Source organism: Sceloporus occidentalis, unplaced genomic scaffold (assembly GCF_023333645.1).
Source record: "Sceloporus occidentalis isolate IW3139 unplaced genomic scaffold, rSceOcc1.0.p SCAF_5, whole genome shotgun sequence".
Taxonomy (NCBI): domain Eukaryota; kingdom Metazoa; phylum Chordata; class Lepidosauria; order Squamata; family Phrynosomatidae; genus Sceloporus; species Sceloporus occidentalis.
Genome location: NW_028316985.1, coordinates 30,270,814 through 30,283,879, shown reverse-complemented (window position 1 = coordinate 30,283,879; position 13,066 = coordinate 30,270,814). Strand labels below are relative to the sequence as shown.

General features: G+C 38.9%; 1 protein-coding gene across 3 annotated transcripts in view; it reads left to right on the top strand.

Annotated features, from left to right (window-relative positions):
* Positions 1-13,066, top strand: part of LOC149311858 (xylosyl- and glucuronyltransferase LARGE1) — a 380,354-nt gene that overhangs the window by 163,230 nt on the left and 204,058 nt on the right. For all 3 annotated transcript variants that reach the window (XM_089528064.1, XM_089528063.1, XM_089528065.1), the window contains exons 3-4: positions 1,914-2,215; positions 9,308-9,390. In XM_089528064.1, the coding sequence (XP_089384190.1) occupies positions 1,914-2,215; positions 9,308-9,390 (385 nt within the window). The remainder of the gene's footprint in view (positions 1-1,913; positions 2,216-9,307; positions 9,391-13,066) is intronic.

The window sequence follows — 13,066 nt, the reverse complement described above, 5'->3', positions numbered from 1 at the left end:
CTTTCATTGCTGGTGGTCGTGTAAAGAGATAGGAAAATAGTGGGACATGGTAAATACTTCACTATCAGAAATGTTGGGTATTACAATGCAGAAACAACCCGAGGTGTATTTATTGAACATGTTTAACGATACTTTGGAGAACGAATATGGTAAAATCCTCTTTTACATGGCCACATTGGTGAGATTAACTTTAGCGCAAAAATGGAAAACAGGAGAAATTCCCGATAAAAAAGAATAGTTAGTAAAATTATACGAGGCTATAGGGAAGGATAAACTAATATTGATATTAAGGGGAGAAACAACAAATGAGGTTAACCAAACATGGATGAAAGTGACGGAGTACCTAAAAAAGATCTGGCGTGAATAATATAATACAAGAAGAAACAAATATAAAAGTGTTAATGATTAAGGATTTAACTGGAATCGCTAAAGGAAAAGTAGATCTAATTACGTTTCAGAATGGGGGATGGGGATTAGATAAGCTCATGTGATAATTATGGATAGTTAAAGAATGTAGAGAGGAACCAGTGGAAGAAAATCAGGTTTAGAAGAAATAAGGCAATCAGTGCTTAAAGGAGGAGGAAGCTGATAGAATGGTTGTTAGAAAGTTTAAGTATTTTGCAGATGTTTAGAGTAAGTGAATGAGGGTTTGAGTGAGAAGAATAGAGGAAGGAATCAATACAAGAAGGAAGAAGATTTTTGTCAATAGATTAGATTACAGAGGGGAAGGAGGAGCAGAATAAGAGAAACTGAGTGGTTGAAGGAGTAGAAGAAGGAAGATGAGGATGTTAAGGAAGGTTAAAGATAGATAGAAGGGAGGAAGAAAGAAGTTTAGAAGCTTCTAGGAATTGAGAATTTATTCTCAGAGTAATGTTCAAGCACTGTATGTTTGATGTGAGTTATTGAATGTTGCTTTGTTAACTTTGTATGTATGTTTTAATAAGTATGTTTTTAAATCTAAAAATCTTTATTAAAAAGAATAATTTCAAGCATTACTATTAGTAAAAGTAGCAAAAGGATACTTTTAAAAAAAGAAATGTAGGATATAGAACACTTATTTCAGAATTAAACCAAAGTTTTTTCATAGCTCCTGAGACTGTGGTGTTAATGTGAGGAGGGAGTCCCATCTTACAAATTTGTACTAAGTGCACTGGAACAATAATTGCGTCTTATCATTGGTATTCGAATATATGAGGAAGCAATACGGAGAGGATCTGTGTGGGTAATATGAAAAGTGAGTTATTGAAACTGTTAAGGATGACAATCTGATTTGTTACTTAGAATAGTATAAGTTAATGGTTTGCTGAGAAAAGCATAGCATTCGCAATGAAGAAAAATAATATAAGTACAACAGATAGTGAGTAGATACTTATAGAGATAGGATTTATATAAGAGATACACAAGGATAAACAGTAAATTAAGAGGAAGGAAGTCAAAGGGATGAATGTAAGTAGTGAGGTAAGAGAGTTAATGTTGGGGGGATTGGATGGTTTTTTAATATTGTGTTGTATTTTTTTCTTTCCTTTTTTCTTTACCTTTTTTTCTCTTTTTTCTTTTTTTCTTTTTCTTTTTTGTTCATTGTCTTTTATTGTCTTAATTGGATTTGAGTATGTTTTGTATAGATGTATGTATGGGTTTTTTTAGATGAAAATAAAGTATTAAAAAATTAATATTTGGGTCTTATTTATGACATCAAAGTAGCCAAAAAGAACAGGAATGGCATCACTTTTATCTAAAAACAGTTGGGAAAGACGTATGGTAACCACCTGTATATTAATCATGTGGATCCTTTTTTCCAGTGACGCAAGTAGTAAAAAGAATATGAAGTAGTAGTACAAAGAATATGCTTTTCCAAAATTTGAACTTTAAATGTTCTTTGGATTAACATCTGTTGTGTCTTTCTTGTACTACAGATGGAAAGCCAGTGTCACTGTCTCCAATCGAAGCTCAGCCCCATAGCCCTCGTTACACAGCCACAAGTCAACGTGAAAGAGAGAGCCTGGAGGTCCGCATGCGGGAAGTGGAGGAGGAAAACCGGGCACTTCGCAAGCAGCTCAGTCTGGTGCAGAACCGGGGTCTGTCCCATCGTCGAGGCAATCACTCAAAAACTTACTCCATGGAGGAAGGGACAGGGGACAGTGAGAGCCTGCGGGCTGGCATTGTGGCAGGGAACAGCTCGGAATGTGGACAACAACCAGCAGTGGAAAAATGTGAGGTATGTAGGTGACTTCATCTAAGGCTGGGCTTCTGAATTACTTCCATTTGAGAATTGAGACAGTCTTGACTAACTTTTCAGCACTGATTGTGGCTGTGTCCAGAGTGAAGAAAACTTACTTTTTTGGATTACACCTTCAAGAATTCTCATTGGAAATGAGCCATTGGCAAAAGTGTTCATAGATTTGTTACATGATACTGCTTTTTGCAGAAGGACAACATATCAGTAAGGATTTGGAATGCCAGTTGATGGTTTGCTACACCTAAATGTCTGATAACAAATATTAGAGAGTAAAGATATAGCCATGTTAGTCTGTAGAGTCCGTATATAGAGAGATCTTGTAGTATCTCTGAGACTAACTGAAAGAAACAAATTGGCAGCATGAGCTTTTGCAGACTTCAGTCTACTTCATCAGATGCAGATGCATCTGAGGAAGTAGACTGAAGTCTACGAAAGCTCATGCTGCCAGTTTCTTTCAGTTAGTCTCAGAGATACTACAAGATCTTTCTTTCAGTTAGTCTCAAAGGTGCTACAAGATCTCTCTACAGAGTAGAAAGTAGTCTGCTAAATATGAATAGGTAATTTATTTACACTTAGAAAGCATTTTAAAATGTCCTTAGAGGTGGAGCAGAAAGTTAATCATAGACAGCAACAGAGAAATCAAGTAACAGAAACTGGGATGGGTCACAACATTAGCATTGCCACCCCTGGTGTCACCCAGTGCAGCGGGGGGGGGGGGGGGCATGGCCAAAAGGTCACACTCACTCCTTTTTCTTCCCCACAATGGCAAGAGCCTTTTCATGAGGAGGCTGTCACCACTGCCACAAGGAAGGAGGACAGGGGACCCTCAGCCTTGTCCTTCCCCACAGAGGCAGCAGCTCCTCACAAGGAACTGCTGTCACCATGCAGAAGCAGGGCTTGGGGCTCTTGCCCTCCCCCCACAGTGAGAGGATGGCCTGATCAGGTGTCACCCCTCTTCTGGGATGTCACCCAGTGAAGACTGCACCACTGCTCCCCCCCCCCCAAGTGATGGCAGTGGTCACAAATATCACCCACTACCACCATGTCATGGAGGGGAGAAATGGCCAAGAACAATCAAATTCTGTGAGTTCAATAAACTGAAAATTCTAATATCTCAAAAGAAGGGGGTCAGGAATACTGGAGATGGAAAGAGAGAAGGGGTTGCAAGTATGGGTTCCCAGGTTTTGTTGTAGCTTTCCATTGGCCTAAATTATTTTAGAAGTTTTAAGTACCAGTATCTTATTATTATTATTATTATTATTATTATTATTATTATTATTTTCCTTCTAAGGGTCAGAAATTTTGTTAGAGCTAGAAGGGAAAAAATTCTTTGCTGCAACAGACGAATGAACTTGATGTATTATTTTTTTCCCTGGCAAAGTTATCTTTTGGGATTAATATACGTGAATCCAATTAACATTTTCCCCATGGCAATGAAGAGACTTGAGAGCAAGCCAAAAAATTAAAGAAAATATATCCAATTCTTTGCACACCTATAGTCATGACTATATGGTTCAGTATGTATAATTGCCACTCAAATCAGCAGCTGATTTCTCTTCGTCCTTGCCTGCTTGTTGTAACAGTTCAAAAGGCTTTTGCGACAACATCACTTGGAGAAACATCTCTGACCACTGAAAGCAGGATTCCATATCTTTGAACCGATATTGGGTAGTTTACAATGTGATGATATCGCTTTGTCTGTTCCATACTATGGAAGAGAAGGAAAGGGAAAACAGGGGGCAGCCTATCCCAGTCTTCACTAACTAATGCCTCAGCCAAAAAGGGGGATGTTAATTAATCTATCCATTGCACTTTAAATATTACACCTTTCGCACATCACAATAAGCCATGCTTTATGTTGGCTGCTCTAGCCATAAATGTTCCTGCAAATAAACAATACACAGTTCATTATCCTTACTTCTTGCTTGTTTCTTTCTTTTCGAGTTTGTTAGCTCCTGTATCAGAATGTGCAGCTGAAGAAACAAGCTAGGGACAAACCTTGTTTCTTCATTCAGATGTTTTGCAAGTCATGATGCAAACCATAGAATTATAGAATCATAGAGTTGGAAGAGACTGCAAGGGCCATCCAGTCCAACCCCCTGCCATGCAGGAAATCTCAAAGCATCCCCGACAGATGGCCATCCAGCCTCTGAGTTCCACTGTCAGACAGCCCTTACTGTCAGGATGTTCTTCCTAATGTTGAGATGGAATCTCTTTTCCTGTAGCTTGCATCCATTCCTAATCTCTGGAGCAGCAGAAAACAAGTTAGCTCCCTCCTTAATATGACATCCTTTCAAGTATTTAAACAGAGCTGTCATATCACCTCTTAATCTTCTCTTGTCCAGGCTAAACATCCCCAGATCTCTAAGTCGTTCCTCATAGGGCATGGTTTCCAGGCCCTTCACCATTTTGGTCGCCCTCCTTTGGACATACTCCAGTTTTGCCACTTCCTTTTTAAATTGTGGTGCCAAGAACTGGACACAATGGCCCTGTACAGATGGGCCTGATAGCACGTCCTGGCGACGTACTAGGCTTGCCTCAGGGCATTGCTTATATACGCCCCGCAACCCTAGTACGTGGCCAGGACATCAAAATGGTAGCGCCATGTCTACATGGGTGTGGCCATTTTGACATAACAGCCGCAGTGCGTCCAAACGGCGCGGCGTGGCCGTTATGGCCTGGCACTGCTGCAGGGCGCATATGGCGCCCTTTCAACAGCGCCAGAAGGAGCTCTGAAATGGAGCTCCTTTCGCACCATGTATTGCTGGTGCAGCCTTTTTCTCTTTCCCCGCCACTGTCGGGGTGTCCTTGGGGCATGAAGCCCCAAGGACACCCCTTTCCAGGCCACGGGGAAGCAGCATTTTGCCGCTTCCCCGAGGCCTGGAAAAGTGGCGTTTCAAGGCCTCCAGGGATGCTGCTGTGGCAGCTCAGGTCCCGATCCATTGGGGAAAGGGGCGGTTGCAGGCCGCCCCAAAGGGGCGGTCTGTATCCTGCCAATATTCCAGGTGGGGCTTGACCAGAGCAGAACAGAGTGGGACTATTACTTCCCTTGATCTAGACACTATACTTCTATTGATGCAGCCTAAAATCACATTGGCCTTTTTAGGTGCCGCATCATACTGTTGACTCGTGTTCAATTTGTGATCTACTTGGATTCCCAGATCCCTTTCACATGTAGTTTCATTCAGCCTGGTGTCCCCCATCCTATATCTGTGCATTTCATTTTTCCATCCTAAGTGCAGAACCTTACATTTCTCTGTGTTGAAATTCATTTTGTTAGCTTTGGCCCAGCTTTCTAATCTATTAAGGTTATTCTGAAGTTTGATCCTGTCTTCAGGGGTATTAGCTACTCCTAATTTGGTGTTCAGAGTTTCTAAAGAAGCTAACAAAACAAAACAAAAACAAAAAACCACAGCTTTTTTTTTTTTTGCCACTCCCTGAGAAACGATGGTGTACTTGCAGCAAGAATATTTTTGACAAGAAGTTGTCTCAGCATATCAATTTTGCTTCCGGAACCAAAATGTTAGCCTCTCTAATTTCTTATCATGTGGGCTGGAGAAGAAGGAAAGAAAATTTGTAAAGACACCTTTAGGTTCTGTCCCATCTCTTGTGTGCTTTACCTGAAATTTGCTAGGCTGAACCCCTTAAGCCTAACCATTCATGGTGGTATGACCAATTTTGGACAAGGGAGTAACTGCTAAAAAGGTGACTGGATTAGATGACCTCGCAGATTACAATGACTTTTACCAATGAATTTACTTGCTCAGCAAGGGATTAGCATTATGCCAAAGGCAATGGTTATGTAAAACATACAGCTTTGTTCTTCTTGCCCTCTACCTGTCTTTTAACCACACAGTGCTTCCATATTGAAATAGCTCCCATTTTTTCCTCTTATAAGAGGGATTCAGCAACAGAATGTAAGCTTAATTTAAACATCCCTATTATCAGATTTGCCTGCAGGGTTCTCATCATTTATCCTATTACTGAAAATACCAGCAATGTGTTTACGTAAGAGCCTGAATGCACTGCCTGGTCTATTTGCTGTAGTCAGAGATTATCTGAGGTGCCTTTTTCTTGAGGAAGGGGAGATTTAAGACCAGGAAAGAAGAGTTAAGGCAAGGATTGTGTGATACTACACCAGACAGGGATGAATGAGCACTAATATTGAGTAATAATTAACATACTGCAAAAAAATGGATAAGGCACTTGTAAAAGAAAATGGCTCTGTCAATTGGATGAGACTGCAAGAAGGATTAACACAACCCTTGGCTTGAATGCTTTTGCCATCTCCCCTTCCCACCCATCCCCATGTCTCATATATCTACTTGGGACAGGTGAGTATGGAATGGTATTTGTACCATGTCACAAGAATTCCCTTTTTATCAAGGAAAAAGGCCTTACAATCCAAACCTCAGTGTTCTCACTAGGAATGTGATAGTATTACATAAATTTCTAGCAAACAATCTTCATCAATGGATACTGGAGCATATATCCTGGATTCTGAGGCCCCTTCCTTGATAAGAATGTGTGCTCATTTGAGCAACTGGCACATTCACCATCACCACCTTGTCTTTGCTGCTGTCCAGGTAATAATGATAGAGCAGCAATGGATGCTTTCAGCTCAGAACACAAATGGAGGACTGAGCCTTTTTTAAAAAAATATTCAATAATTCTTTAAGATGTTGATGGTCACATTCTAAGAATGTTTTGGTGTTTTATAAAACTGCCTATAGAATTTTTATTCATTTTATTTCTCCTTGCTGTTTAAGCTGACGCTGCCTTGCCTGTATTCATGGTGCGTTGGTTGAAAAATGAAAATCAACTCAATTTAAATCTTTATTTAAAATCACCAAAAAGCTCAGATTTAAATCATTGATTTAAGTAAAGTTTCCTCTAATGATACTGCATATCATTGAACAATGGTGCAGATCTAATAACTAAAATATGTTAATTTACTACTGGATAGAACACATTGTTCTTCAGAGATATCTTCACCTTCCCTTCCTATATTGTCTCTGTACATTGAATCCTCTGTCTTACTTGGCCCAGTCCACTAATATGAAAACACTCTAATCCAGTTACTTATCAAGTAACTTCAGTCTGCTGAAACTGAACACACAGCTAGCTAGAAGCTGGAATTGGTAATTACCGCTCTGTGCTGGAAAGACTAGACCCATTTTCATGATACAGGGCATATAACTATGGCCCTCCTGATGTTTTTTGGCCTACAATTCCAATCAGCCCTAGCCAGTTTAGTTAATGCTGAGAAGCTACAATCCAAAATATCTGGAAGAACACAGTTATCACCCAACTTAAAGTAATGCCCATGTTTGATAACTCCCTATGTGTGTGACATGGTGATGAATTCATTTTTATGATACTATAAATGTGTGATGAGATTTAGTTTTAATTTTTATTTTAAATGATACCACCTCCCAAAAAATAGGGATTGTTCTGAAAATCTGATTTTAAACTCTCTCTCTCTCTGTGTATCAATTTTTATCCTCCCTGTCTACCTTTGGCAATAGCATTTCCTTCTTTTCTGCATTTCCATCATTGTATCCCAATAGCAACTCCTTAAATTAAAAGAACAAAAAAATGATACATTTGGGCACTGGAATATCTTGTAACAGTGAGCCTTTCCCCATCCACATACTTGACTATAATAAAATTCTTTGAGATGAATTACTAACAAATATCTGAATTGGCACCATAATTACTAAGATGTTCTATACAACAGCCTCCACTGTGGAAGATGTTGGAAAGAAACCTACATCTGAAACATTGTAATAAGGAAATGTGAGGAAGTTTGTCAAATAAAGTTGATAAAAGATAACACTTTGGAGCTAATTTAGGAATCAACATGTTTTTGGCACAACCAAGAAAATCACATGGGTAATTATTTTAGGCACATTGTTAATTTTGATTGGCCAATTAAACATATCATAGGCGCGGTATAGACACCCCAACTGCACAGTCCCTAACCCTAGTACAGCATGGCGCCGTAACAGAGGTGGTGCCCTGTGTATACGGGCGCCACCATTGTTACATGATGGACGCGTAGTGTCCGCATATTGCACCACACTTGTGATGTCATGAGTGCGCCATGGCACACATTGAGGTTTTGGCATTGTGCGCACTCGGACGTCACAATGGTGGTGCAAAAAGAACCCGATTTTGTGGTTTCTTTTTCCTCTGCAGGGAAACCATGCAGTTTGGTGGCTGCGGCTTCCCTGCGGGGTGAAAAAGGCGCCGGTAGGCCTCCCTTTTTGGGAGGTCTGTACCGCTCTTGTTACAGGAGGACAAATTTTGTTGAGGCAAAATCAGCAAAGATTCTCCTAAATGATTTTTAATTCTATAAAATTACATCATCTTTCATTACTTTCCCATTGCATGAACATGATCTTATAAAATCATCTTTCTGTTCAATATCTTTAGCCATATTTGCATCAATGTCATTGATATTTGTCTCTGATATATTTTATCCTCCATTTGCCTGTTATGGCTTCCTTTTTCAGGAGCACTGCAAGTGCATATCATGAGTATAGACACTTTACGTCTGAGATAATACATTGTACTGGAATTTCTGCCATTCTTTCCTTCTTATCTGTGAATTTGTCTTACCAAACTCCCCCCTCCCCAATCTATAAACATCATTTCCATTTTCATATCTCGTCCCTTCTCTTACCCTGTTCTCTGTATCTACTCCTTCTTATACATCCCCTTACTCTTCCTGTTTCTCCCCCACTCCTCTTTGCTGCCCCACTCCCTGCTCACTACTCACAGCCAACTCCAGCAAGAATATAAGGGACATAGCTAACAAAAATGTTCCCCCATTACTCCCCAAAAGATATCCTCTAAATTGCAGCAAATTTCCTTTGGAAAAATAAGTCCTTTACATTGGGGTTTAGGGGTTATTTACATATGCAAAATCAATGTAGTATTGAATATTAAGGCATGTGTTCCAATGAGATAATATATTTTACTGTTTAATGTATGAAAAGAAGCCAAAGATTGTACTGATTTTTTCTTTCCCTGTCATTTCATTTGTTTGTTTCTCGATTCTCTTAGACAATCCATGTGGCTATTGTCTGTGCTGGATACAACGCAAGTCGGGATGTTGTCACACTCGTCAAATCAGTCTTGTTTCACAGGTGAGGCCTCTTATCTTGATGCCTGGTTTTTTGTTTTGTTTTAAGATTGTCAGATATGTTATTGCTTCTCAGTACAAATCATCTTCAGGGCAGTTGAATCTGGCAACATAAGATGACATTTACAAATCACATTAAGCTATAAAACCATTTTGTTCCCATGTTCCCAACCTATGGTCTTCTGATGTTGATGGACTTCAACAAAATTATGTTAGGGTCATTGTAGCTTTTCCACTCTAAATCTTAGGGTTCAGTGGTCCTTTCTCTTCTCCTTCTATAGTTAATAGCTTGCTGTTGGGCATAGGTATAAAAGTTTCCCTGCAGTAAACTTTAAGATGAGGATGGGTTTTACCTGGCCTTGCAGATGATGCCAGGCTGCAGGTCCCATCACTTCTAAGCAGCAGAGCCAATGGTGAAAGACAATGTGTTTTGCAGTCCAACATGCTCCTCCCCACCTATACTTCAGACATATATAGTAGGCCCTCTGTTTTTGTGGGGGATCCATTCCAGACTCACGCTCTTCAAAAACAGAGGCTCCCACTTTTTCAAGCCCCATTGGCTTGAATGTAGCATGCCCCCATGTGCATGCACCATTGCAAATAGCAGAGGTCTCCCCTCTGCATATTTTCAAGGGCACGGATCTCAGATCTGTGTATTAGGTGGAGTGACTGTAGTCTGTATTTTTTGTGACTTTTTAAAAAAATAAATGTTTTTCATCTGTCTTATAATAATGACAATTTATTTGGCTGATTTTGGGTGGGCAGGGAAGAGGTCTTCATTTGAAAAGTGCCCAAATTAACCTGTAGATTTTTTTTCATTGACATGTGCTGCAAAGTTGAACCTAAGATCTTTTATTAGACTAGATGTAAAAAATAACTTTAGGTCAGTATTCATTGCTCAGCTGGGTAAAACTATGCTTTGGGGTTTCCAAAATTCACCAAAAAGTATTGTTGTCATGTGTTACAAAAGTAAACAGCTAAACTAGGACACTTTTCCTAGTCAGCATAAAAACCAAATCCATTTATTCAGTTATCTCTTTTATTCAAACCAAGCTTCTTCTTTTCCCCCCAATATAATTGTATGTATGCTCATTAGGATATTTTGCAAGGCTGCCCTCTCATTAAAAAGCTGTTGGTTAAGTCTCTTGCAGTGTCTGTATCCTTGACACACACAAAAATGCTTAACTAAACTTTTTAGTCTGTGATACAATAGTTACTTTTACGATGGTACTGAAGGAAAGAATGAATATCTCAGTTAGCAGGAGACATCATACTGCAAAATTAAAAGCAAACATTAATGCAGATTTTGTTGATGCAGTCTTTAACAATTAGAGGGTAATGTTACAATTGGAAATTATTGTCTTGGTGGTTGACTATGTTACCTTCTTAACTGTGATTTTAAAGTGAAAATTACTTTAGAGAGGTCTCATGCTCCACTTGACTAGGGCACATCACAGAACTACCATGTAATTCAGCAAGATTAGCAGGCTGTGCAAGACAGCAGGGAGATAAGTAGCTGGTTTGTTTAGATATTCAAAATGACCAGTATAAAAAGGAGACATGTGAATTAGGAGGAAAAGAGGCAGCATATGTTTTTCTATCCTCCACTCTTAGCTCTGAAATGTTCTTAGCTTTCCTTTCCAAAAAGGAAAGAAGATCATTTATGACAAAAATAACAAAAGGGGAACATGAAGGCATTATGCAAAGTTAGTTTGTTTTACCAAATGTCTCCAGTTACTTTTCTTCAACTCTGCAATTCTCTATAACACTTCTACTTTTTTCTGCTGAAAAATACTTGGCAAGAGAGTATATCCTGCTTTTCAGAAAACATGCATTTTGTTAGAGCAATACTGTCATGCTCCCTACATACACAGTATATTGTATTGGGAGTTGTCATAGTAGGACTGTGTTCACTAAACCTCAATCATTATATTGCTCTGAGATGAAGCTTCCCCATAGATCCTCTCCAGACATAGCACAATTGGTTTCATAATGGGTTATACAATTTTCTGAAAAGGGTGAGAACTGGAGTCATTTGCGTTCCTCCTCTGCAGAGTTTTGCCCAGACTACTTTCCTAATTTAATCTCTTTCATGAGGTACAGATTTCCCTGTTGTATTATCACATATCTTGTGATATTATCACCTGGATCACAACCACATGAGGCTTTTGAATTGCACATACATGAATATAATTTAGTATCTTTTCACTCAATATGGTCACCTGATAACTCTCCGTAATGTACTTGTCATTACTATGAAATTTCTATTAATCTTCAACCAAATCTGTGCAACCAGCCAGTGCCAGTTGGTATCTTCCTTGTAAGTGTCCAGTGTTTTTTTGTGAAATTTTTTTTGCTTATTTATAAACAATATATATATATATATATATATATATATATGTGTATATATATATATATATATATATATATATATATATACTCAGTAAAAGGAACCTTAAACCCATGAGAAAACTGTCGGCTTACAAAGGTGATGTATGATTTTGATTGTTTTAAAAATCCATTGGAATTACTTCCATGGTAAAATAAGTTGCTAAGTAGTATTGCATCTGAATACTCTCAAGGTGTTCGTTATTTCTTTCTAAATTTTTATAATCACTTTGTTATTGCTTTTAAAAGTGATAATGAAATGCATGCTTTAGAAGGAAACTGCCACAACAGTACAGAAACAGCCATAAAGATTAGCAGTCATTTTTAATTGCTAGTGGTTGAATTAACAGCCAGGACATGAGCAAGCCAGATAGGTGAGGTTTCCTCATGTAATTTATTTATTTCCGTTTTTATATGCCACATGCTTTTAAAATCCACAAGGCAGATACCAGCAATTAAAACAACAATAAAACCTCATTGGTACAATAACACTAGTTACAAATAAATACCATAAAGGCACATTATAGAACAGCAATTAACGATAAAATAGGTAAGTCTGGGATATAATGAATCCCTTCCTTAAATTCCTGCCAAGGCAATAAGTTCTTAAATGATCTCTAAACACTAAAAATAAGTTGAGCCACTTTATGGGAGAGCAGTCATCAACAAGACTGAGAATGCTTGTTTTCCTCTTGCAGATCACCAGTATTCAGCTCAAGGTGAACAGCTTAAACTGAATGAATGTGTAAGATTCAGAGGTGATCAAAGGAGTCCTCAACAGAATAATGGCTCAAAATCTCCATGTGTGTTAACTTTTTGTGGAAGCTAGTAGAGACCCAATGTGGTATAGTGGTTTAAGGATTGGACTATGGCTCTGGAGACCAGAGTCGTTTGAGTGGCACAGGGGTTTGAGTGTTGGACTACAACTCTAGATAACAGGGTCCAGTTCCTAGCTTGGGCATGAAACCCACTGAGTGACTGTGGACAAGTCACGTAATCTCAGCCTCAGAGGAAGGCAGTGGCAACCTCCTCTGATCAAATTATGCCAAGAAAACCTCATGATAAGGAACCCTGGTGGTGCAGTGGTTAAATGCCAGTACTGCAGCCACAACATTATAAGTTGGATCCTAGAGGAGCGCTCTCAAGGTCCACTCAGCCTCCCATCCTTTCATAGCTCAGTAAAATGAGTACCCAGCTTATTGGAGTCAATGGGTTAACAGATTTTAAACCACTTAAGGAGTGCTAGTTCATTGATAAGAGATATAGACATGTACTTGCTATTGCTATAAAAG